Source organism: Garra rufa, chromosome 21, assembly GCF_049309525.1.
Source record: "Garra rufa chromosome 21, GarRuf1.0, whole genome shotgun sequence".
Taxonomy (NCBI): Eukaryota; Metazoa; Chordata; class Actinopteri; order Cypriniformes; family Cyprinidae; genus Garra; species Garra rufa.
This window is the reverse complement of record NC_133381.1, coordinates 11,032,704-11,060,535: the sequence shown is the minus strand read 5'-3', so window position 1 is coordinate 11,060,535 and position 27,832 is coordinate 11,032,704. Positions and strand designations below refer to the sequence as shown.

Below are 27,832 nucleotides of genomic sequence, written 5' to 3'. Positions count from 1 at the left end.
AGCTACTGTCTAGTATGCGTTATTCTGCAGCTGGTAAATGCATAGTGCAGGCAGCTGCATCATGGTGCTACAATGCAGGACTTTGTTCAGAACTGCTGATTGTGCTTTTAAGAGGTCAGGCTGAGATTTTCCCCCTTCCCACCAGTTCGCTCAGCTCTCTCTCCAGACAGTCGTGAAGCAGGAGTGGGTTTGTATTTGAGTGTGAGGATGTGATTCTTCCACTTGCCCTAAATGGGACCCTTTTTAACAGATCGGCCCGTATTTTTGTGCATTTATATAACCTCCGTGAAGGAATCTCTGCTCTCTCTCTCCTCCAGGTACGGAAATAAAGATTTCTTCCGAATAGGAAAATAATGATCAGTGAATGAGGAGGGGGTTCAAGTAGCACAGGGGCCCAGACATTTCCTTAAATAGAGCTCTCTGCGCTCAAATCCGCAGACTTGAGGCTCACATTCCAGGAATAGCTTCGGCTGTGACATTCTGCGGCACACAAACACACACATAACCCCTGGAACGTCCACAGGTAGACTAAATTAATGTTCCATTCCAGCGAGGCTTTTACAGACATTACAGTCATCGGGTTACAATGGCACTTCGTGCCAGAGGTTGTCCCCAAAGTTTCCTTGAGGAACAAAAAGTCTGTCAAGCCTGATTTTTAGGCTAAGTTTTTCTGGGAACTTATTGAATTTCACTTGGGACCTGATCAAAAGTTTTTTTTTATTTTCCTTGCATGCTATTTTTGGTCCTACTTTATATTAGGTGGCCTTAAAGGAGAAGTTCACTTCCAGTACAAAAAATTACAGATCATTTACTCACCCCCTTGTCATTCAAGATGTTCATATCTTTCTTTCTTCAATCACGCTGAGGAAAACATTTTAGTATTTTTCTCCATATAGTGGACTTCTATGGTGCCCCCAAGTTTGAACTTACAAAATGCAGTTTAAATGCAGCTTCGAAGGGCTCTAAATGATCCCAGCCGAGGAAGAAGAGTCTTATCTAGCGAAACGATTGGTTATTTTTACAATTTATAACTTTTTAACCTCTAACCCTCGTCTTGTCCAGCTCTGCATGAACTCTGCATGTGTATTCTGGTTCAATACAGTTAGGGTATGTCGAAAAACTCCCATCTCATTTTCTCCTCCAACTTTTAAAATCGTCTTACATTGCTGCAGAAGTACCGACCAAATGTGTACAAGGTGAAAATGCAAAGAAGATCAAACGCCCTTTACAAAAGAGGTAAAACAGCGATGTAGGATGATTTTGAAGTTGGATGAGAAAATGAGATGGAAGTTTTTTGACATACCCTAACTGTCATGATGAGCATTTGAGGTTGAAAAGTATATTAATTGTCCATTTTTTTTAATAAAATCATTGACTGCTTCGCTAAATACTACCCTTCTTCCATGGCTGGGATTGTTTTGAGCCCTTTGAAGCTGCATTTAAACTTCATTTTGAAAGTTCAAACTCGCGGGCACCATAGAAGTCCATTATATGGAGATAAATCCTAAAATGAAAATTTCTTTGATGCAAAGCTGAATTTTTATCAGCCATTACTCCAGTCTTCAGCGTCACATGATCCTTCAGAAATCATTCTAATATGCTATTTTATTATAAATGTTGGAAACAGTTGTGCTGCTTAATATTTTTTGGAACCTTTTTCAGGATTCTTTGGTGAATAAATGTTCAAAAGTCTTTACTGTTACTTTTTATCAATTAAACACATCCTTGCTAAATAAAAGTATCAGTTTCTTTCAAAGAAAGAAAGAAAGATTTCTATATTAAACAAATGCTGTTCTTTTTCGTTTTTATTCATCGATGAATTATGCAGCACAACTGTTTCCAACAGTGATAATAAATCAGCTTATTAAAATGATTTCTGAAGGATCATGTGACACTGAAAACTAGAGTAATGATGCTAAAAATTCAGCTTTGCATCGCAGGAATAAATTACATTTTGAAGTATATTAAAATAGAAAAACACTATTTTAAATTGCAATAATATTTCACAATATTATGTTTTTTTTCTGTATTTTTAATCAAAAAAACACATCCTTGATAAGCAGAAAAGATTTTAAAAACACAAAATCTTATTTAATCTTAAATAAATAATGTATTGTAATGTATTCATTCTTATTAAGGCTACATAAGATATTTGTACTTGGAATAATACATTTGTCACAGCACAGAAAGGAACTAGTGAAATCAAAACGTTAATTAAAAGTTTCACAGGTAGACTAAAATTCCATTCCGTTCCAGCACATCTTTTACGGCCGTTACGGTCGTCAGGTTACAATGGCACTTCCTGCCCGATGTTGTCTTGTCTGGAGGGCATGAATGAAGCAGGTTTTTAGAGCCAGAGTCTGTAGCCTCAGAGTTTCCTCACTGACTGCTGATGTGGTGAAATTTTAGCACTCTTTAGAAAAACAATCACAATCCATCATATCAAAAGAAAATGCAATGACTAGGCTGTTCATTATTGTAATTACAGAAGAATCGTTCATAGTCGACATATTTTTGCGATTGTTGTTTCAGCGATTATCACAGATAATCAAAATATCGGAATGTGCTTTTTTTTTTCAGGATCAGGCCAAACCTGTTTTTGCACTACGGTGCATTTGGGTCAGGAGGGAAACGGCGGAGCTCATTTGCACAGGTTGAAAGCTCGTCTGGGCTTTCATCAAACGCGGTAAAGATCAGATAGGGAAAATGCTTCGGGGTCAGTCTTGAATGGGTTTGCATGTGGGCCGTGACGAGCTTCCTGCGTTTGAGAGCGAGAGCTCATCATCCGTACCGAACAATAGACACACGCACAGATGACTCGGAGCCACAGTGACTGCTGTGTCTACTGACAGAGGCAGGTGTTTCCCACTCTGTTGTCTGTCCAGCTGAGCTCAATGGATAGTTAGCCTGCACTGCTATTTCCAACGTCGAACAGGATTAGCAGCCATAAATATCACTGGCTCGAAGGAAGAGAGGAAGAAAGTGTACGATCGAGCGCAGACAAACTCTCAGCACAAAGCGCCTGCCAAGCCAAAATTAGAACTGTCGGCCTCATTCTCTAATTTCTACAGCAGACGTAACATTTGGTGATTGTGTGCGAAAAGGAACTGAGGAGGCGGATGAGCTGAGGCTGCATGCGTACGGCCTCTGGGTAATTAATTCAGCTGACCGAGGGCAACTCTGTCTGTGTAGGAGTCAGAAGGTCAGGGCCTTCGAGACAGACAGAGGCAGGCGATCATACCCCGTTTCCACCAAAATGGTGTTTGTGCCAGAGTTGGTGCTGTGGCAGAACTCCACTAATTGAACTGGCCTGAGAGACGAATAATGACGTAACTGGCTGTTACAACATAACATCCTCGCAAACAAACATGCTGTGTCACGGTCTTGTTTTTTAGTTTATTCACAGTTTTGAGAATCCAATCTTGGACCGTTTTTGTGCAATCAACATTTTTGAATAAATGCCATGAATATTGTTTAATTTATAATATAATATAATTTATTTATATAATAACATTTTTAATTTCAATGTATCTGTTAGTTATTCAAATTAAGACATAAAAGCTTTATATGTATTTGTGCGTATAATTATTTGTATATAAAAATTATGTAATTATATGCAGTTTACCTATATACATATATACTTTTAATATGTAGTAATAATTTAATTAAATAAATATTGTATTTCACACACACACACATATATATATATGTGTGTGTGTGTTTATATAATTATTTTTTATATTTAAAATTAATTATATATTGTGTATTTATGTGTGTATGTATACACACACAGATACATTTTGAATAATGTATAATTGAATAAAAAAATTACACACATATTAATTTACTATATTTTTGTAGAATTTAATTTTTTTTAAATATTTCATTAAATTAGTTGTATTTTAAATTTTTATCATATATCATATTGTGTATGTATGTTTGTATACACAAAAATACATTTGAAATAATTTATAATTAATAAAAAATGATGCACACATGTTAATTTATATTTTTTGTAGTTAAAATATTTTCATATTTTAGTAAATCAGTTCTTCATGGAAAGATGTGTATAACATACATTTTTTGCATTTTATTTTAATTCATTCTAAAAAATATTTGTATATATAACATGAATTTCATATTAAATATAATATTATATATAATTTTTAACGTTCTATATATCTATTATACTTACTTATATATATATATATACATACATACATCCATATATGTATGTGTGTGTATATATAATAAAACAAAACAAAATATATATATTAAAATATATATATTATATTATAGTTTTTTCAGAATTTAATAAATCCATTATATATATATAAATTATAACATAATATATAATTTATATGTATTTTTTTATTATTATTATTTTTTTTTTTTACTGTAACAACAAATTGGTAACTACACTAAGGGTCTTGTCTTTGATGGAAACATGGGACTGCTTGGTTTGATGTTAAATGGGCATCTTACTATGATGTTATATGGACATCTTCATCTTAGATGGGCACCTTCATCACTGATATCCCTGAAAAAAGAGACATCAGTGAATTTCTCATATGTGTGGCTTGGCTCAGCTACTGTACATGCTGATTTTCAAATGCACTACAAGGCCCAGACAGGGTGCTGGTGGGGTCCGGGCCTGTGTAGACCTGTAGAGACAGAGCCATTGCCTGTTAAAGCTGCTGCTGAGGAAAGGTGGGGCCACTGAAGTTCAGCAGGGGCTTCTTACGTTCTTTCCTTCTCTCTCTCTTTCTCTGCCAACTAAAGCGTCAGCCTCTCCAGAGCTTCGCGCACGCTCCCCGTGGGTGTCATTTCAGGATACCACACGTCGATTGGGTCATTTTTTCATTCTTTCCTCTGTTACTTCTTGGAGTGCCATCTGAGACTTTTCTCCCAGCTTCCCACACACAGGAGTGTCTTATTCCAGACTCCTGGGAATCTTTTCAATGGGGCTCTGTCCTTCACATGGAAGTGTTTCCACTGGTCATTAGGTGGAATGCTGTTTGGTTTAGCCATACGGTAATTCTCCTCGCTTTCTTTCTCTTCCCCTCCCTTGCCTTTCTCCATATCATTGATGCTCCGTATTTCTCTCCACCCACCGCCACTCTGCTGAATGCATTAGATCTTGGGGAGCCCGTTTAAGGAAGTGTTTGCTAAAGTAGCGTTGAGGGGGATGATCTCAAAAAGAAGGTATGTGTCTAACCAGCGTCGTTTCGGATGCAACGCACCCCAGTCGGAAACTGTGCATTCTTCTGTTGGACCTGTGGTATGCCAGCACATTCCGCACTGCTGAGCTGGAGCAAGCAGCCAGAGGGATGGGTGGGGCATCCTCGCTTGCTCACACACACACACACACACACACACACACACACACACACACACACACACACACTCACTCGCTCTCGTTCTTTCTCTTCTCACTCTCTAGCCACTTTTTCCAAATAGGCCATTTTTCCTTTCCCCACTTTCCCTCCTGGAAAAATCTTCTCGATGCGAGTTTGTACCGTGTCCACAGACCAATTCCAGTGTTGTTTTTTTCCTCCTCATAAGTGGAAAAAAGTACAGACAGACCTCATTTTTAGACTTTTTGATGTGTTATACAGCAGGTTTGGTTCCTGTGTCTGGTGCGTATTGGAGTTATTTGTGAATCTGAGCTGAGTTTGTATGTCTACAGTCTCCATCCCAAGAGATTTTAAAGTGGTGCATCATCCTCTAAGGAACACATTGTGTCCTTACTGTGTTGACTCAACAACTATAAAAAAAGGAATGATCCCATTCTAAACCATCTCTTGCTGTGTTTGTTGTGCTAACAAGACAAATGTCAGACAATAGTTGAGGCCAGGATCACCATGGATGCAGCCACATCATGAACTTTACCAAAAGACACCATGTTATTACTATAATGTATTTTTAATACTGTAAAAAAAAAATGCTTGTTTTTTTTAGTATGTGGACTTTTTTTTTAAATTGATCAAACTTGACAGTAAAAACATTAATAATGTTACAAAGATTTCTGTTTCAAATCAATGCTGTACTTTTGAACTTACTACTCAAAGAGTACTGAAAAAATTACCTTTTTCTCTGCACACTGGTGGTGGTTAAGGAGAGACCCTTCATCTGATTGTAAAGCACTTTGGGTGTACAGCAATACACAATCAAGCACTTAATATATATAGGTGGGGTTTTGGACAATATTGGCATGAATCCTTTTTAATTAGTGATAATTTTGCACTGATAAGAGACAACACAAACTACAAAAACATATTTTATTACATAAACAGTTTGTGCATAGAAAAAAATTAAATTTTCGATTCATCAAAATATCCACCATTAGCAGCTATTACAGCTTTGCATAATCTAGGCATCCGAGCCTATATCCAGTATTTGACTAGTGCTTTCTGTAGCCGTTGCCGTATAGGGGTTATTTCATATATGTTATATGTGCATCAGCAGTATTTCTCACAGCAACGTGTCTGTTGATGTATTGGCAGAAGCAAGTCTCAGTACTTGTTCTGCCAGCGCAGCAGCATAGCAGAGCTATTCCGGCAAACCAAACATATTAACATTTCCGCATTACCATGCTTAGAGCCGTACAAATATACAGACTGGTTTTGTGGTCCAGGGTCACATATGACGATAGTTTATCACTAGGGATGCTCATATTGACCGTTTAACCGTTAACCGACAGTAATAATTTTAACCGATTATTACTATCAGTTAAACGGTTTAAAAGGTTTTTTTTCTATTCTTTTTTTTTTTTTTTTTTTTTTACGTTTGCTGCATGGTGAAAGAAATAATGCTATTTGTAAGTTATCTGTTTACTCACGCGTGTGTGTCGACACGTGCAGTGTGGCTGTACAGACATATTTCACTTCACCTTTACTTAGTAAACAGATGTAGTATATGCAACACAATGGCAAGTGGCGTTATTGGGTTATCAGAGAGTGAATCCGTGAGTGAATGTATTCAAATTCTGAATGGATTATAATCTAGAAAGTGCGCAATAGGCGCTCCCTTTACAATCACTGGAAAGCACTCATCCTAGAGTAGTTCATCGCAATCTCATAAAGTTATTAAAAAGTAATAAAATAACCTTTACACTGCACAATTAATCTCATATTTATATAATGCCAACACTTTCTTTGTTTTAATAAGAGAGTTCGCGAAAGTGTAGAAATCAGCAAAACTGAAACCGGCACTTTGGTTGGTGAGTGGATTGTAACATAGCCTCCTCTGATTGGCCACAGCGATAATCAAATCAACATACATGTCTGTGATTGGCTATTGCTGAACGCTGTAAAACACGCACTTCTCCACACGCATATGACAGTGGATGGAAGTCCCGAACCGCAAATTGAAAGGGTTTTTGTGATGGTGTTTTTTTCGCGGATCTAAGAGTTAACAGGCAGCGGTCCTGCCTTTCCGTACAGCATGTGGACATGTTAAAAACTAGGCACACTGAGGTATTGGCTGGCCTGCTATATATTTTTATGTCCGACGAGAAGAATAAGACCGGTACAGTTCTTCAAAGCGCATAAAAGGATTCAGTGTGTTTTAGTTTTGTCATCTTAATTAGGTAGTTATTTAATTTATACATATTTAATGTAGGCCTATTTATATTATTCTTTTTTTTTTCATTCAGATTTTCTCTGTTCTCAGAACCGCTGCTGATGCGTGATAATTTAAGTATATGTCAATACAGTTTTTGTTGTTGCTCTGTATGCTGCTGTTTGCACGTTAAAATAAAACATTTGCTTGTATTTTTAATGTCATGCACAGATACTCGTGCATTCTATTTTTATTTTAAACTAATTTATTATTCTAATTTTATCAGTTAACGGTTAATGTTCGGATAACGAGCAGCGGTTGTCGGTCAGGAAAATTAACCGAAATGAGCATCCCTATTTATCACAAAAGAAAAGGTGCTCATGAAGTGACTTCTAAAAATTACATTCATTTGTTGATGTACTTATTGAGGCAGCAGAGGCTGAAAACACTGCAAGAGTCACACGTGCTTTAGTATGTGTGTAGTAAACAAAACCGCATGTCTGTGCCATTCATTCACACAGAGACACTTGGATTTAAATAGTATTTTTTTTGGCCTAATATTCACATACACTAGTCCATATTGTGTTTTGATGTAGCTGTACAGACCTACGTTGGATTTATGAATACAAAATTTGGCAAATTCCAAATTATATTAATTAATTAATATATTATTTTGAAAATCGTGTAAATTCGATATCGTATATCGTGAAATATTGTATATAAATGTTATAGAAATAATAGAACATGGAACTACTATCTGATACCACAGTACTTTTTGTAAGGGACAAAGGTGAAAACAAGGACGCGAAGCAGCCTCTGATCCCTTGTTTTCGGTGACCTTCTTGCAGTGTGTCGGCACAGGGGTGTGTGATTCAGCTCATGCAGTCTCTGATGGTCTCATATAAATAGGGTGTTATCACCAGTCCACTGGTGTTTGGAGTCAGTGTTGTGGCCATCCTATTTTTAGCACCAGAGAATCATGTGTCTGACAAACACATCTCCTCCCATGCAGACGTGGGCGTGTGCGTGACTGTTTGTATGACTGTGCGAGTGTTTTTATCAGCCGCCAATTGTGTCCCTGGTGTTAATGGAGCATCTGGTGGCATACGATGGGGGTTGAGTGTTATCGAGGCGTGTATCCAGGTCAAGAGGGCACTGATGTTGTTACAGCGACATGCAGGGGGGTTATATTCTCTCATTAAAAGTGAGTCAAAGTTCATCTAATTACAAGGGGAAAGCGTCGGCTGAACGGTCTCTAATGTGCACTGCTTGGGTTTAACCGGCCATCTCCGTCTGGTGAACAGCATGTCTGTCTGTGTTTATGTTTGTTTGTTAAAGGCCTGTTGATGTAAAAAGATAATTGTGTTCCATTCGTAACAAAGGCATACAATTATTTGCTTCATATGTAACATATCATATAATCAGTAAGCAAGAATTTATATTAGGTAATGAATCAAAATGTTTTGTTTTGTGTTTTGAATCTGTGTTTTTGAAAGAATCTGTTGTACGTTTGATTCAGTGACTAGTATATACTCTTACTATTCCTGACATAACTTTATATGTAAAAATTACGGGATTCCCAATGCAGTCACTTGATTTGTTTCTGAACAAATCTGTTGGTTGAATGATTCATTGACTCACTGATAAACACAGTCATTTGTTTTGTTCTGGTATAACGTACACTACCAGTCAAAAGTTTATGAACAGTAAGATTTTTGATGTTTTTTAAAGAGGTATCTTCTGCTTACCAAGCCTGCATTTATTTGAAACAAAATACAGCAAAAGCAGTAATATTTTGAAATATTTTTGCTATTTAAAATAACTGCTTTCTATTTGAATATATGTTAAAATGTAATTTATTCCTGTGAGCAAAGCTAAATTTTCAGCATCATTACTCCAGCCTTAAGTGTCACATTATCCTTCAGAAATAATTCTAATATATAATAATGTATTATTATTATCAATATTTTAAACTGTTGAGTACATTTTTCATGGTCTTTGATGAATAGAAAGATCCAAAGATCAGCATTTATCTGAAATAAAAGTTTTTGCAACATTATACACTATACCATTCAGAAGTTTTATTTTTTATTTTTGGAAAAGAAATGATAGAAATTAATACTTTTATTGAGCAAGGATGCGTTCAATTAATCAAAAGTGATGATAAAGACATTTATAAAGACATCTATTATATATTTATAAGATTCATAAGATTTCTGTTTGAGAAAAATGCTGTTCTTCTGAACTTTCTATTCCCAAAGAAACCTGAAACAAAATTCTACTTAGCTGTTTTCAACATATTAAAAATAATAAATGTTTTTTGAGCAGCAAATCAAAGTATTATAATGATTTCTGAAGGATCTTGTGACTGAAGTAAGGATGCTAAAAATTCAGCTTTGAAATCAAAGGAGTAAATTACATTTTAAAATATATTCAAATAGAAAACAGCGATTTTAAATAGTACAAATATTTCAAAAATTGCTGTACTTTGGATCAAATAAATGCAGACTTGGTTAGCAGAAGAGACTTATTTAAAAACCATTAAAAATCTTACTGTTCAAAAACTTTTGACTGGCAGTTTATTTACATATGAAACAATGTTATAAAAATAATTTGCAAAATAATTTATCAGCTTTCTCAATGTGTCTTAAATTAGGGCCCCATGAAATCCATTTTATTTTTTCCCAAATTGCATTAAATTTTTTCCAAATTCAGTTTTGTCTGTTTTAATGTACCTGGATTCCTGGTGTAATGGTTAAATTAAAACATATTCATCAGAAAGCATGTCTGATTAATTGAAATTATGAAACTTACACAGTTTAACACCAATTTATTAAAAGTTGAACAAAAATGACATTTTTAAGGCCTTATGAAATGTTTTTGTTTTCAAATTCAGTTTTATTTGACCAAATTCTGTGTATTCCATTAATTTGGAAAACAAATTAAATGTATTCCATTTGAATGTTTTTATTAAATGTTAATAATCAAAAGGATGTCTAATTAATTGATCATATAAATAATTAATTAATTGATTTATTTATTTTCATTCATCTGGTAAATAAATTCTAGTAAACAATAAAAAAAAGATGTATGATGTATTAGTATAGTACAATTTTTACATTAAGTAATATATTTCTGTCACAGTTTCTTCAAGTTAAACCAAACTTGTATTTTGACAGGTTGCTGTGAAGACCTTTAAGTTTCTGTTTGTATATGATACGACAATAGATTTTCTCAAAATCTAGATAAAATGTTCATGAAGTGACAGTTCTAGAGATTGTATATGTGTTCTTGTACTCATATATATTAAAGCGGCAAAGACAGAAAACGCTACGAGCGTCACATGCGCTATAGTATGAGTGTAATAAACGAAACCGCACGTCTGCGCCATTCATTCACACAGAGACACGCAGAACATGCAGGTTTGTATTCAAATAGTATTTTTGCGGCTTAATATTCACAGACATTAGTATATATCATGTTCTGTTTTAAGTGTACTAACCTACTTTTGATTTATTCATCCCAAATTGGCCAAATTCCATGACATTCCACATTATACAGTAATTTCCATCATGCCACTTTTTAGTCTGTTTCCAAAGCAGTACGTAAGAATAATTAGTGATTCAGTGGAATGCTTATAAAAAAAGGTAAATTTCTGAATGAATCAGTGATTTTGAGTGAATCACTTTAATGAATTTGTGACTCATAAAGACAGTGGCTAAATTCAAAATAGCATACTACTTTTATTATTTCTGTTGTAACTTGTAGGAATAGAATGATAGTATGATACTCTGAAATTAGCCAATCTTTTGTTTTGTCCCAGAATGAATCAGTTTTTTGAATGAATCAGTTCATTGACTCCATCCTAAAGTCAGGCAGGCTCAGGACACATAGTTTCTCAGAGTTTTTTCTCAGTCCTCGCTCCTCTGGAGTAGTTTGTGCACTCAAACATTGTGCTGTTGAAGAGCAGCTTCTATATTAAGCGAATCGGAAGGTTAAGTGGAAGGGGTGGAGAAAATACAAATTACGACCGAACGCAGGGATGTTTGAAAGCTCTGTTCGCTGAGAGCGGGCGCCACGTGGAGTTCACTAGAACGCAGTGTTTTACTGTCTAAAAATGACTCAGTGAAGCCTTAAAGAAGGGCTTTCCTCAGACTGACCGCTGTGAATCAACTGTGATTCACAGACTCCCTGCAGAATGTTGCTTTCACTACTTTTCTCTCTCGTTCTCCCGTTCTCTTTCAGTCAGATCCAACTTTTTGTTTCAATGGTTTAGTTAATAGTTGTAAACACCTAGAATACAGTAAAAGAAGGGCGGTTTGGATGGATTATTAAAACAAGAGTAAAAGAAAAAGAGAGTTTTGTGCACAGAAGAAGAGACACAGAGAAACACACTCCTGTGCTAAGCTATGACATATGAATAAGTATGTACTAATGTACCTCTTTGGGAACTTTACAGCTGGTAACCAGTTAAGCAACATTGGTTGGGCTGAATCACCATCATAAACCAGTTTAAACCAATCAAGTCAAATGATTTATGGCTTTTACAAAAGCTTTTACTATTCTTCAAAAGCTTCAGAGCTCATGGTTTAAATTAATCGAAAGTGAAGAGTGACATTTATAATGTTGCAAAAGATTTCTATTTGAGAAAAATGCTGTTCTTCTGAACTTTCTATTCCCAAAGAAACCTGGAAAAAAATTGTACTCAGTTGTTTTCAAAATATTAAAAATAATGTTTTTTGAGCAGTAAATCAGAGTATTAGAATGATTTCTGAAGGATCCTGTGACTGGAGTAATGATGCTTAAAATTCAGCTTTGAAATCACAGGAATAAATTGCATTTTAAAATATATTCAAATAAAAAACAGCTATTTTAAATGGCAAAAATATTTCAAAATGTGCTGTACTTTGGATCAAATAAATGCAAAGTCAAATGATTTATGGCTTCTACTAAAGCTTTTATTATTCATCAATAGCTTCAGAGCTCATGGTTTGTCACTTATATTTATAATTAGAAATTAACAAAATATTACAGATTTTTTTTTCTTCCAGTTTTGAAAATATTTAATACATTGATTAATATTTGCTTCATTTACATTTAGATAACCTTAAAGTCATCCAATCTTATTTTTTTTCCAAATTCTTTTTTTTTCCGTTTTAATTATTCTAGATTTTAATGGTTAAATGTAAAAAATATTAATCAAAAAGCATGTCTGGTTAACTGAAATCGTAAAAATTACACAGTTTAACAGCAATTTAATAAAAGTTTAACAAAACTAACATTTTACAGGCCTTATTAAATGTTTTATTCTTTCTAAAATTCCGTTTTATTTTTCCCAAATTCAGTTTTCCATTAATGTAGTTTTAATGGTTTTATTAAATGTTAATAATCAAAAGGATGTCTAGTTAATTGATTTTATAAAGAATTAATGTATTATTATTATGTTTTATTTTCATTCATCACATTTTTCTGTAAATAAATTCTAGTAAAAAAAAAATCTGATAAATTGTTCTTAAAAATGCTCACTTATCTTTAAAAACACTAATCATTTTTCAGTTTTTTTTATCTGTGTTGACAGTACTTAATATTTATTGATTCATGATTAATTATTTTATATTATTTTATTTTAGTTGACCTTTAAAGTCATTAAATGCTCACTTAAAGTTCATTTTTAAAAACACTTATAATTTAATAACACTCTTGAGTGTAATCTTTAGCTGATCTCAAAATGAATATTCATGATTCATCTGTAAATATAAAGTAATGTGATGCCTAAAATGCAATTGTAGCAAATGGTGTAAAACTATTTATTTTAGTGTTTATTATTTTTTTGTGTGTGTTTATTTAATTTAGAAACAGTGTTCTTATTATTAACTAAAATTACTTTATTTTTTAAGTTTTTAAGTTTTAGATGATAAACTAAATTATGAATTTGAATTGTGGCCTTGTCAACTAACTAAAATAACTACAAAGGTTGTAGTGCTAAAATTTCTAAAACTAATATAAAAATGAATTGCTATGAAGTAATATTTAAAAAAAAAAAATTATAAAAATGACAAAAGCACATAACAAAATTAGTAAAACTATCTACAAAATAGTGTAATATATAAATATTGGTTATTAATGGTCAACAGTTTATTAATCAGTTTTGCTATGTTCAGAAATGTGTCCGAATGTAATGCAAGTACACAAAAAACAGTGTGACTGTTCGGGAAAAAAAATGTAAATTTACATGCATGTCTGTCACATGAGCTGAGTGTGTTTGCAATATCTGTTGAGTCTGTTCTTGCACAATATCCGATGTAGGATTCAGCAATGAGAAAAGGGATAGTGTAGAAAGAAGACCGACGTCTCTCTGCGATCGGATCCTGAAGGAAGTGGACGGGGGGATGGTGGCAGAGGAAGTCAGAATCCTTGAGATGAGTAAGCCGCATTGTTTTAGCAGCAGCACTCCCTCTATATCCAGCTGGATGGGTGGAGCGAAGGAAGAAGAACTGTGTAATGATGGAGGAGTGTGGGAGCCGTAGAGGAGCTGGCAACCGCTGAGGTAGAGCAGGACGCTGGCCAACTTGAATGCTGGGCTCTAATTTTAGTAGAGGAGTGTTACTGAGGGTCATGAGGACTTTATTACCAGATAAACTCATCACAACCTTTGGCAAAGCACAAACTGAATCGAGCTGAGTGGTGACACATAGTGGTGGACGTACAACCTTCTCTCATCACTCGCCGGATGTAATTTATCAAGATTTCTCCTGTGTTTCTAAATAAGCACGTAATCTAATTTTGATTCTTAAAACTTTCTTTTGCTTATTTCATCACATCTTGTAAAAGTTACCCCCTTAAAGGAATAGTCCACCCAAAAAGGAACATTTGCTGGAAATTTACTCACCCATAAGCCATCCAAGATAAACAGTTGAAGTCAAAAGTTGCCGAATTTGCAAAATTGTAATTATACCAAAATAAGAGGGATCATACAAAATGCGTATTATTTTTTATCTAGTACTGACCTGAATAAGATATTTCACAAAAATGGCCCTGTTCAAAGTTTACATACACTTGATTCTTAATACTAGGTTGTTACCTGAATGATCCACAGCTGTGTTTTTTGTTTAATGATAGTTGTTCATGGGTCTCTTGTTTGAGTCTCTTGTTTGAACAGTTAAACTGCCCGCTGTTCTTCAGAGAAATCCCACAACTTCTTTGGTTTTTCAGTATTATTCTGTATTTGAACCCTTTCCAGCAATGACTGTATGATTTTAAGATCTGTCTTTTCACACTGAGGACAACTGAGGGACTCATATGCAACTATTACAGAAGGTTCAAATGCTCATGGTTGCTTAAGAAGGACAAACAATGCATTGAGAGCCAGGGGGTGAAAACTTTTGAAAGAAATAAAGATGTGTACATTTTTCCTATTTTTTCCATTTAGTACTGCCCTTCGGAAGCTATAGAAGATACTTACATGTTTCCCAGAAGACAAAAAGTAAATTTACCTAGATCTTCAAACTCCAAAAATTTCCACCCCTGGCTCTCTCAGTCATTGTTGGAAAGGGTTCGAATACATAAAAATGCTGAAAGACCAAAGAATTCGTGAGACCTGAAGGATTTTTCTAAAGAACAGCGGGCAGTTTAAATGTTCAGGACAAACAAGGGACTCATAAACCACTATTACTAAACAAAACAGCTGTGAATCATTCAGGTAACAACAGAGTATTAAGAATCAAGCGTATGTAAACTTTTGAACAGGGTAATTTTTATAAATTCAACTATAATTTTTTTCTTGTGCAATATATGTAAGTGCTTTAATGTGACATATCATATTCAGGTCAGTACTAAATAAAAATAACATGCATTTTGTATGATCCCTCTTATTTTTGGTAAAAAAAAATTCTGTAAGGTGTATGTAAACTTTTGACTTCAACTGTAGATGAGTTTGTTTCTTCATCACTTGCTCACCAGTGGATCCACTACGGTGAATGGGAATGCTGTCAGAATGAGAGTCCAAACAGCTGTCACTAATGTAATGCTAAATTTCTCCAGAGCTTTTCTGATCAAGAACCAAACTCATCTACATCATGAACGGCCTAAAAGTGAGAACATTTTCTGCAAATGATCATTTTTGGGTGAACTATTCCTTTAACACATGTTTTAAAGTGGTTTGTGATTGTGGTTGTACACACATGGTCTTGTTTAGTACTGAGAAAATGAACGTCATCAAATGTCCACTTTTGTATTGTGTTTTTTCTGAAAGTCTGGGTTAGTAACTGAAAAGTTGTGGTTTGAATAGCCTCATAGATAAAGGACCACCAGGGGGTGTGAATTGGGTTTGTCTGCTTGTCCTCTAAAATCACGGCGGCGGCCCGTCAGTAAAAATGGAAGTGCCTGAAAAAGACTCCCAGAGAGACACTTAATCATCCGTCCGCAGTCGTCCTCAAGTCTGTGCGTCTGTCTTTAGCATGACATTGGTATGAGGTATAAACAAGCATAGCTTCGTGCTAAACATGACAGAAGACCGCTGAAACATCTCTACTCGTGCACACGCTGATGATCCTGTTGACTACTATCACTGTCATCAATTTAAAGTGCAAAACATCTCTTGATTAAAAAAAATGATTATTTTGCATTTGCATACTAGTGAAAGCATTTCATGGTCACATTTTATTCTAAAAGAAAAAAGTGGAAATATATCTTTTTGATTTTGGGTTGAAATGTGACCTGGACATGTTGTTGATAGCTTGATTGTGATCATGTATCATTAGGCCTACAAAAATACGTTTTTGGATCCTGTTTGTGGCTCCATGTCCAAAGTAAAGACAGACCCAGAGAATAAATGAGTCATAGACGTGATCTGGAGGTGGCCAGAAGTTCACTCTGTGGCCGGCGTTCTCTATTATTGGTGGTGGACAAAGCCTCTGCCGTGACCTCAATGTATCTATAGTTCCTATAGTTCATTTCTGAGGCATGTTACAATGGGTTGCACGACCCTGGTTATGAATAGTGTTCTCACCGAATGCTTAAAATGCGGAGGTTATTTTAAAGGAAGAGTAAAAACAGGGATGACTTTGCTCATTTTATTTTATTTTATTTTATTTTATTTTGCCCATTTCTGAAAACTTATGACTAACTTTTTTATTTCTATTAATTTTATTTTTCTTTCTTTCTTTCTTTCTTTCTTTCTTTCTTTCTTTCTTTCTTTCTTTCTTTTTTATTCTTTTTGTTATTTTTAAAATGTATGCTATACTTTAAAAAATTTTATTTGATTTGATTTTTACTTTTATTTTTTTTTATTTTATTTTTTTTATTTTAATTTCCATGTTCTTATTTGTTATAAACTTGTGATAAACTTTGAACTCTATTTATTTATTATATTTATTATATTCTTTATTAAGGTGTTCTTTCTGTAAATGTGTGCTAAACTTCCAAGTTTCACATATTTTATTTTATCATATTTAATTTAATTTTATTTTATTTTAATGTGCCAATTTCTGAGAATTTATAATAAGCTTTTAATTCTGTTAATTTAATTTTATTCATTTTTTTTATTTTATTTTATTAAGGTGTTCTTTCTTTAAACATATGCTACACGTCAAGTTCCAATTTTTGCCCTTTTCTGGGATCTTATGCTGAACTTTTATTTTATTTTTTATGTGCCTTTTTCTGAGATCTTGTGCTTAACTTTGTACTCTACTTTTTTTTTTATTAAGGTGCTTTTTCTGTAAACATATGCTAAACTTTTAAGTTCCATATTTTTTATTTTCTGAGAACGTATGCTAAATGTTGAATTCTATTTATTATTTTATTTTAGAAGATGTTTTTTTTGTAAACGTTTGCTAAACTTCAAATTCCTTTTATTATTGTTATTTATTGCCCTTTTCTTGGAACGTATACTAAACTTCAAATTCAATTTAATTTATTTTATTTTTTATTTAACTGTATTTTAATGTTGCCTTTTCCTGAGAACATATGCTAAACTTCAAATTCTCTTTATTTTATTTTAATGTGCCCTTTTTTAAGAACTTATTATAAATGTCAAATTCTTTTTTTATTACCATTTTATTATTTTATTTCCTGAGAACTTACGCTAAACGTTGAATTCTATTTTTATTGTATTATATTTTAATGTGCTAAACTTCTAAATCTTTTTATTTTATCTTTCTGTAAACTGCGCTAAACTTTGAGTTCCATTTATTTTGTTTTATTACATTTTTTGTTTTAAGGTGACCTTTTATAGGTGAAAAATATATACACTAAACTTTGAAGGTTTTACATTTTTTTTATTTTATTTTATTCTTAAGCTTATGCCAACCTTTGAATTCCTCTTTTCCTTGTTTTGCAGTGTTGATCAGTCAGTGGCAGAGTGAGCCAAAAGAACGGGTCATCTCTCTGGTTCTGACCCACCTGCCGCTTCTCAAACCAGGCAACGTGGAGGCCAAGGTGGAGTACATGAGTCTCCTGCCGAAGATCTTGGGCCACACCATCGAACATGGCCGGCACTTAGAGGAAAGCAGGCAGCTTCTGTCCTACGCCCTCATCCACCCCGCAACCTCCCTGGAGGACCGGGGGAACCTCGCCCTCTGGCTCAACCACCTAGAGGAGCGGGCGGCCGCTCGAGGAGCCGGAGACTCCCTCGAGCGTGCGCCTTCATCTCACCACGGCCAGCCTCCGCACCTCTACACCCACCACCAGCGCTACGGCTCGGATGACCGTCTCAACGGGTGGCAGAGCTCGAGGGACTCTGGGCTGGGAAGTTGGCAGCAGCAGCAACAGAGCTGCGAAAACGGGCACCTCTCACTGTACCCATCATCCTCCGTGCCCTCCACTATCAACGCTGTAGGTACAGGCAGTGGGACCAACACAAGTGAGTAGGCTATCCTTCACTTTCGGCTTAACGTGGGACGCCGTCTGTCTCCCATCGCTTAACCACAGGTGGTTCATATAAGCTAGATGCTATTTTGTCTGTTTAGCAAGTGAGATTAAAACAGCTGCAGATCCAGACTAGCAAGATGTCAACTCTTTCAACATTGACATTATAGTGACCCTCTCAAATCCCCACTCATTTCCTCCTGGACAGTTCGGATGTTGTACTAAGTATGATAGCCCAACGTCAGAGGCCTATCGGCCCACGAAACGAGAGGAAAAAATGTGTACATGCGGCACTGCCGTGCTGTGGGCGTAACAAAGATATTCAGATTGAACATATCTGTGGTCAGAGCACGATATTTCCAGCTAAGAATGCAAGGGTCTTTTTTTTCTGATGAAGGAGACAGCTGAGGATATAAATAAGGGCACATTTAAAGCGCTGCTCCACCAGATCCTCTTTATTTTTGACTACTTCGAGTACTTAACAGCACAAAGGACTGCTTTCAAAACTCACCTCCAGCAGCTTCAGGATGTAGGCTTTATAAATATTATCTTATCTGTCCACTGGACAAAATACGGTTGTTCCCTTTGACTTATTGCGTTAAATGGTTCAGATTCACAAGTTTTCAATTGGATTTAATTGCAATTTTGATTTGATTTGATTTAACAGAACTTTTCGGCAAAAAAAAAAAAAGAAAAAACTTTTTTTGCCCCCCAAAAAACCTTCTAATATGCTAAAAATTAACAACAGGGCCCAAACTTTGCTGGTAAATTGCTATTAATTTTTAACAGAATAATCAGCGCAATCAAATACTTCACTGACATTGCATTTTCTTTTGTAAAACTGTAATTTAACTGTTATTAAATTAAACAGAATGCTTATAAAACTATTAAAACATTACTAAAGCACATGTTAAAATTGCTAAAAAGTAAACTTGTTTAATTTAATTAATACTTAAGTAGTTTATAAATGATGCTAAAACAGCACCGGTGTAAACAAAAAAAAAAAATTACATTGTTTTAACAATTAAAAAACTATTTAGTAGTAAAATAATCTCATCTATAGCAATCATTTTCCAATTATTTCTTTTTCAAATCCTGTGAGAAAAGCATGGATCTAGTACTGTAATCTCTGATTAATTAATATATTAAATTAATTTTAATATATTAAAATTTAAATAAATGTATATTATATTTCTTATTTAGTTTTTTTTTTTTTAAATAAGAGATGTTATTTTAAATTAATTAATTAATTTATCCAAATTAAAATGAGAAATTATAAAAAATGTAAATATATTTTTTTAATTTAAAAAAATATAAATGAAAACTAAATACAAATATTAAATAAAGCTAATAAGAATACAAAAGTACATGAAAAAGTACAATTAAAATGAAAACTGAAAACATAAAAATAAGTCAATTCAAAATATTAAATGCAGTAATAGTTCATAAATAATAGTAAAAATGATAATTATTTTAACAATTAGAAATATTTTCAATGTATTTAATATTAAAATGATCTTATCATTTGGCAATCATTTTCCAGTTTATTAATAAATTAAATGATTTTTTTTTAATTTAGTAATTACTAAAAAGTAAATTAATTTAACTTAATTATACTTAAATAGTTTATAAATAATACTAAAACAGCACTGGTGTGGAAAAATAAAAAAGGAACGTTATTTTAACAAAACATTATTTAGTAGTAAAATAATCTCATCAATAGCAATAATTTTCTAATTATTTCTTTCTCAAATCCTGTGAGAAAAGTATAGATCTACTGGATTGTAATCACTGATGAATTAATATATTAAATTAATATTAATATGTTAAGATAAAAACTAAAATAAATTAATATATTACATTTCCTTTTTTTTAAAAAAAAAAAAGATGGTATATATTATTTTGTATTAATTAATTGGTACAAATTAAATACTATATAAATGATATAAAATCAAAGCTTAATTTTATTTTATTAAATAAAGCTAATAAAAAATACAAAAGTACCTGATAAAATGAAAATGAAATAATAAGTCAATTCTAAATATTAGATACTATAATAGTTTATAAAAAATACTAAAATAAGACTAGTGTAGACAATAAAATAAGAAATTATTTTAACAATAAAAATATTTTAAATTGAATTTACAAAATTTCATCATTTGGTAGTAATTTTTCAAAGACTGTGAAAAAAAATCATTAATGATTTTAAATTATAATATGCATACATTACATTTATAATACTATGACAGAATCATTGTGACTTTGGTCCGTGTAGGGTATCAGGTGAAGAGTGAAACTTCTTTATTTATATGTTTTTTTGTATTTATTTATTAATGTTTAAAAAAATATATTTCTTTTCTGTAAATATATTAATAAACTAACACCGTTGTAAATTTACGTCTTTACAACAAACCCTTAATTATAATGCTTAAACAATACAGTAACAAAACGTCTTTGTCTCCTTGACAGAGGAGAATAAATCCTAATAATATATAAGACCATCTTAGAACGTTGTTTTTCCCACATACTCACCGTTGAACATTTGTAAATTGAATTAGAACAGCATCCTGTGTCCTTCTTTCTTTACCCACACAAACACCCTCTCACCTCCCCAACTAAGAACCGCATACCATCCCGGCTCTTCCCTTGTAAGGTATCCTTTGTGGGGGGTTTGTATTTAGGGAAAATGGCTAATATTTAGGGACTGTAATGTTAGCTGGGCACCTATTTAAAACTAGCCCGCGAAGACCTATACATAGTCCAAACATTTACAGCCGCATATAGGAGGAGAGAACGCTCTTCACACGGCCCATAACCTATCTTCTCCGTCTCGTTCTCTGTTTGTTTCCTCTTTGCCCTCACCCGTGACGGGGTCCAATGTTCCAGAAGAGGAAGACAGGCTCACCTGTTTAGTAGGTGCAATGGAAAAGACTCGCAGCTTGTTTGCTTTGCCAGGTTTCCCCGCACCCCTTAGTGGAAACAAATAAACTTGTGTTGGTTGTTCTGGCTAAAGCAGTTTAGAGCTACAGAAGCTGTTAGTCAGACTAGTCTCAGATGTTTGCTGTGAAAGCTGTTAAATCATTTCAACCGCACACGAGTCTGCTTGAAAATGGGGCTCTGGAATACAGTTCATAAACTTATATACTAATTTGAGAAGACGAACTGGTATGGATAATGCAAAATTTGCTTGTTCTTAACAAGTAACTTTTATTCAGAGCTAGTTTTAAATCATTCAGACTCTTATGAGTGGCTCTTTTTAGTGTTCCTTGTAGTAAATCAAAAACATACTGTGCAGCTTTAGCAGTGGAGTCTGATTCCCGAATTAATGACCCTTTTGAGTCAGTTCTTTTCAGTGGTGGACGAAGTACACCAGTGTTGTTTTTGACAAACATCTTAGATTTAGTCTTAGTCTAAGTCTTTTGGACTAAAATGCTTCTTAGTTTTAGTCAAATTTTAGTCACTTCTATATGTGATAGTTTTAGTCCAATTTTCAGTAGTCAGTAAGTATTTTGCTGTTGGGTAGTGTCACTTATAAGTTCTGAAAATAGCAGATCTATAGTTCAACACAATGTGAGCTTCCGGATCGACTATTTTCACCAATAATTACAATAATGAAGGAATGTTTTAGAACATAAAAGACAAACAAGGATGGAATGCTAAAACGGCTTGCCATACTAGTATAGCAAAGAGTATTTAATGCTAAAACGGCTTGCCATAGCGTCAGATACTTTTTAAGTTTTAATTGGCATGCACAATAAGCAGAAATGTCATGCATTTTAAACGTCTGACGGACCACCCACTAACATTTTCGTCTATTCTCGTCTCACCAACGAAAACTCACACACGTCTCGTCATGTTTTAGTCATCAACGAGCCATTTTTATCTCGTCATCGTCTCGTTATCGTCATGAAAAAAAGTGGCGTCAACGAAATGATTTCGTCATCGTCATCGAAAACAACACTGGTACACAAATTAAGCACTTGAGTAAAAGTACAGATACGTATAATACAATATTACTCCAGTAAAAGTAAAAGTACTCCTTTTTCTATTTTACTCGAGTGAAAGTACAAAAGTACTCCATTTTTTTGTGTACTTAAGTAAAAAAGTACTGAACTATTTTGCAATTTTATATAGGCTACTTAATTTAATTTTATAATAGCATATATATTTTTTTATAAACCTTCTGTTCAAAAAGCCTTGGATTTTCCCAAAATAACCACTAGCCTATATGGAGTCAAGATATATTTTTGTTGTTGATATGGACAACGCTGACGAGAGGGATGTAGTAATGTTCACTGTGAAGCACATTGCGATGTACCTGAGAGAAAACTGATTTGACCATCTCATTTTCAGTAAGAAAAAAGTGTTTTAAAGCTTGTTGTTTTCAAGAATGTCACAATTATAAATGATATGAGAATAAGGCCTGAAGTTAGGAAGAACATTTTAAGGAAAATGTAATTATATTTTCATAATATTTTTCTTTTTTCTCAAACATTGTCTGTGGTGTAAAAACACCCCTGGCCAAATGCCCCCAGAGGGCATCACTTCCGACTTTGATAATTACTGTAGTTACCATGTTCTGAACATCACATCTTTTCTTTTTCCCTCAGATGAAATCTGTCTAGGTGGTTGATTATAAATATTTGGACTTCATATCTGAAAATTACCTCAACTTAGCACCAGCAAGCTTGTTAGCTAGACAGTTAGCATCAGCTAACAATATTTACTTATTTTCAGTATGGTTATGAATAAACATTTATATCTGTCTACTAGGCTAGTTGATCCAAACAATATAAAAAGTATACCGTTAATAAACAATATAAAAACAGACGTCACATAACGTTAGGGCTAAATGCGTAGCATTTTAATAAAACTGTTACGGTTACAGCAGCGAGGAATATGAACGTGCATGAGTTATTTTATTTAATCTGTGTTATTTTAATGTTTCGTTTTTTGACCTAAAACATTGAGACAACGTTGATGTGTCTGCATTCAATCATTTCAGTGGGCTTAAATGTATCACTCTTTACAGCAGATCTAGTTCGCAAACAACTGACAGTTACAATAATTTATCCTAAAATTCGACATTATAACTTACTTTTCGCAGCATCAGGCGTGCGCGCGCGCTCACATGATCTCCCGTTTCTTATTTGTGAATTAGGGATGTGCATATCGATCCTAAAGTATCGATATATCGATACTGATGCGAGTATCGAAAGTATCGATACTCAAATTGAAAATATCGATACTAAGGTGTGTTTTATTTACCAGTGATTTTGTTTATTTAACAAAAAGCCAGGAGTACAATGTGCATTGAATTGGATGCATAACCTATGTTAGAGAATAACTGTTCACGATAGAACACTTTTCCTACTCATCTGAACGCACGCAAATGATGCAAGACAGAACCAATCAATCACAGAGAGCATTCACTCCCTTTAGACAGTGCATTCAAACAGGGCTGTGTTTCCTAAAAGTATCATAAGAAATCATTGATGCTTTTGGGAACGACAGCCCTGTACAATGCTTATCAGAGGACAGAAAAAAAAAAAAAATGTTTGAGCTATTTCTCAATAAACAAACTGAAACTGAAGCTTACATAATTTGCATTTCAGAAGTGCAATTACATTTCTTTAAATTAACACTTAAAGTTCATTGATCATGTTTTGTAGTAATGTTAATATAAATTATACACTGGCAGAATAAAAATGTTGTATTTTATGTGTGCAACAGCCTGTCACTGGCAGCCCCTTATGAAACCAAGTATTTTCAACTGTAGGTTTTGTAGTTACCACTAAAGTAAACATATTCTAACCACGTGTAGAAAATAAAATTTAATTAGTTGCATATTAAATGTTAAAATGCATTTCAAATATAAAGTGTAAAAGGTTATAAAAAAAAGGGCATAATTACATATTTTACTCTTATTAATTTAATAAATGTAATAATTTAAAAAATAAGTTTAGAAGTATCGTATCGGTATCGATATCGATGATACTGGCCTTAAAAATATTGGTATTGTATCGAAAATAAAATAAGTGGTATCGCCCATCCCTATTGTGAATACAGTTTACTGGAGACTCGCTCTAAACGGCTCATTTGAATCAGTGAGTTGTCGACTCGAGAACAACTGCAATTGGATCAGTCCAATTCGTGAATGAATCGTTTGTTGCGAACCGATTCACCCGGTTCATTGAAAAGAATCAGTTTGTTCATGAATCAGTGAAGTAAAAAGTACGATCTTATGCTTTGGAATGTAGTGAAGTAAAAGTTGCTTAAAATAAAACTACTCCAGTAAAGTACAGATACTTGAAAAATTTACTTAAGTACTTCGTGACTGTCCACCACTGGTTCTTTTTAGTGAATCAAAAACATACAGCTTGAACTGTGTAGTCAGATCCCGAACAAATGAGTCTGTTCTTGTCAGTGAGACAAGAAGCATGCAGGTTTTACACATTATGATATTTGACAGTAGTGAGTTACATCAAAATTAATTATTCTTTTTTTATTAAGGATCTAACTGAAAGAAAAAACTGTGTAACTAAATCTAAACATCTTGTGAAAATTTGTTTGTTAACTGAAATAAACTTAATCGGAAGTACAATTTGTGAAACTATTACTGAAATCAATATAAATTAAAACTAAAGACAAATATTTAATAAAACTAATAAAAAATATAAAAGTACACAATAAAATTAAAATATAAAAATAAGTCAATTCAAAATAATCAAAAATATTTTAATAGTTTATAAATAATACTGAAATAACACTAGACAATAAAAATGTCATTGTTTTAACAATAAAAAATATTTTAAATGCATTTAATATTAAAATGATCTTATCATTTTGGAATAGTTTTCCAGTTTATTAATTAAATTAATTATTATATTTTTTATTAAGTATATTGATATTGTTTTATGCATCTCTCAAAAGATTCTAAAAAAATTAAATAATTGAAAAGTCTAAAATTTGTTCATTAGCTGAAATAATCTCAGTCTGAAGTACTAAAATTAGTTTAATTATTTTAACAATAAAAAATATTTTAATGCATTTAATATTAAAATGATGACTTGGCAATAATTTTTCAGTTAGTATGTTGATCTATCATTTTATGCATCCATGATGATAGAAGTTTGTGTAAACCATCTTAAAGTCTGTTCGTTACCTGAAATACACTCAATCTGAAGTAAAACTATAACTGAAATAAATTTAAATTCAAACTAAATACAAATATTACATAAAACTAATAAAAATACGAAAGTACAAGTTAAAATTACAATGAACATTTAACATATAAAAAATAAGTGAACTCAAAATATTAAATAATAAATAGTTCATAAATAATACTAAAATAACACCAGTGTAAACTATACACATTTTTTATTATTTGAACAATATAAAATATCCTAAATACACTTAATATTAAAATAATCTTATTTGGCAATCTTTTCTCATTATTTCTTTCTCAAAGACTGTGCTAAAATCATTAAAGGATAATAAAGTTCTTACATTTAAAATAAGAGCTGCATGGTGTGCAGTAACACTGAAATACACAGTAGATGGTATGTTAGATGGTATAACGTTTTAAATAATTATTATTTATTATTCAAAATAGCCCTGGAATATGAAATCATATCCTGTTGCTCATATTCATTGCAGTCCAAAATAATTGTGCATGCTTAAAGTCTAATGTGACCACCTCGTACTACTCGACCCCCTGATTGTCCACACTGACTAGACAGAAAATAGCAAGTTTTAAAGTTCACCCTTACGTCTGCTTAGTGACAACAGAGCTACTAATCGTAGCTTGTAAATTTAAAGCTTTGGACAGAAGTTTCCAGAAATATAACTTGTTTGCGCTCACCATGATCCCTGTGGCCCGGTCTCATGGCGCGTGTGTGTTTGTTTTCTCGCAGTCCTTTCGGGTGGGCAGCACAGTCCTCTGAGGCGCTCGGTGTCTTTGACCCCTCCGATGAGCGGCGGATCTAACCAGCCTCTGGGGCACGGATGGCTCTCCCAGGAGGACCTGCGTCCCCGCGGGCCGGCTCCGGATCACGCCCCCATCTCTCCTCAGAGCAGCGTGGCGTCCTCGGGCAGCGGAGGCAGCGAGCACCTGGAGGAACACGCCACTGTCCGAAGTACATTCCATGAGGAGGGCAGCGGGATGAGGGGTGAGACACACTTGTTTGAGTGTTAACTAAACAGGAATCTATTTTTATGACAAGTGAATAGATATTAAAAACCTAGTATCCCAGGGTTTTAAAAGTTGTCACCTACAAGAAATCATACCCTGTCACTCTCAGATGTGCCGGGATGGCTGAAGAGTCTCCGTCTCCACAAGTATGCTGGGCTCTTCTGCACCATGACCTATGACGAGATGATGTCTCTGACGGAGCAGCAGTTGGAAGCTCAGGTTGGTGTTTTGATCCTGTATGCGTTTCACTGCTATGCTGCAAAAATGACTTCCTTACTCTATGTTTTTGTCTAGCGTTCTAGTATAAATAATTAAACATATGTGACCCTGGACCATAAAACCTTAAGTCTTAAAGGAGTAGTTTACTTTCAGAGCAAAAATGTACAGATAAGGTACTCACCCCTTGTCATCCAAGATATTCATGTCTTTCTTTCTTCAGTCGTAAGGAAATTATATTTTTTGAGTAAAACAATTCAGGATTTCTCTCCATATAATGGACTTCTATGGTGCCCCCGAGTTTGAACTTCCAAAATGCAGCTTCAAAGGGCTCTAAATGATCACAGCCGAGAAAAGAAGGGTCTTATCTAGCAAAACGATGGGTTATTTTCTAAAACAAATTACAATTTATATATTTTTTTTAACCTCAAATGCTTGTCTTGTCTAGCTCGGCAAGACACGCATTTGAGATTAAAAAGTATATAAGTTGTAAATGTTTTTAGAAAATAACTGATCGTTTCGCTAGATAAGACCCTTCTTCCTCGGCTGGGATCATTTAGAACCCTTTGAAGCTGCATTTAAACTGCATTTTGGAAGTTCAAACTCGGGGGCACCATAGAAGTCCATTATATGGAGAGAAATCCTGAAATGTTTTCCTCAAAAAACACCATTTCTTTTCGACTAAAGAAAGAAAGACATGAACATCTTGGATGACAAGGGGGTGAGTACATTATCTGTACATTTTTGTTCTGAAAATGAACTACTACTTTAACTAGCACGGGTATATTTGTAGCAATAGCCAAAAATACATTGTATTGGTCAAAATTATCGATTTTTCTTTTATGCCAAAAATCATCAGGATATTAAAAGAGAAGTTCAGTTCCAGAACAAAAATTTTGAGATAATTTACTCACCCCCTTGTCATTCAAGATGTTCATGTCTTTCTTTCTTCAGTCGTAAAGAAATTGTTTTTTGAGGAAAACATTTCAGGATTTC

General features: G+C 33.7%; 1 protein-coding gene across 2 annotated transcripts in view; it reads left to right on the top strand.

Moving 5' to 3' along the window:
• The window catches only part of samd4a (sterile alpha motif domain containing 4A), a 63,259-nt gene that overhangs the window by 14,117 nt on the left and 21,310 nt on the right, over positions 1 to 27,832 (top strand). Inside the window, exons 2-4 of one of the 2 annotated variants that reach the window (XM_073827211.1) lie at positions 17,900 to 18,421; positions 26,343 to 26,597; positions 26,730 to 26,839. In XM_073827211.1, coding sequence (XP_073683312.1) covers positions 17,900 to 18,421; positions 26,343 to 26,597; positions 26,730 to 26,839 — 887 coding nt within the window. The remainder of the gene's footprint in view (positions 1 to 17,899; positions 18,422 to 26,342; positions 26,598 to 26,729; positions 26,840 to 27,832) is intronic. The other variant, XM_073827212.1, reaches the window with a different exon arrangement.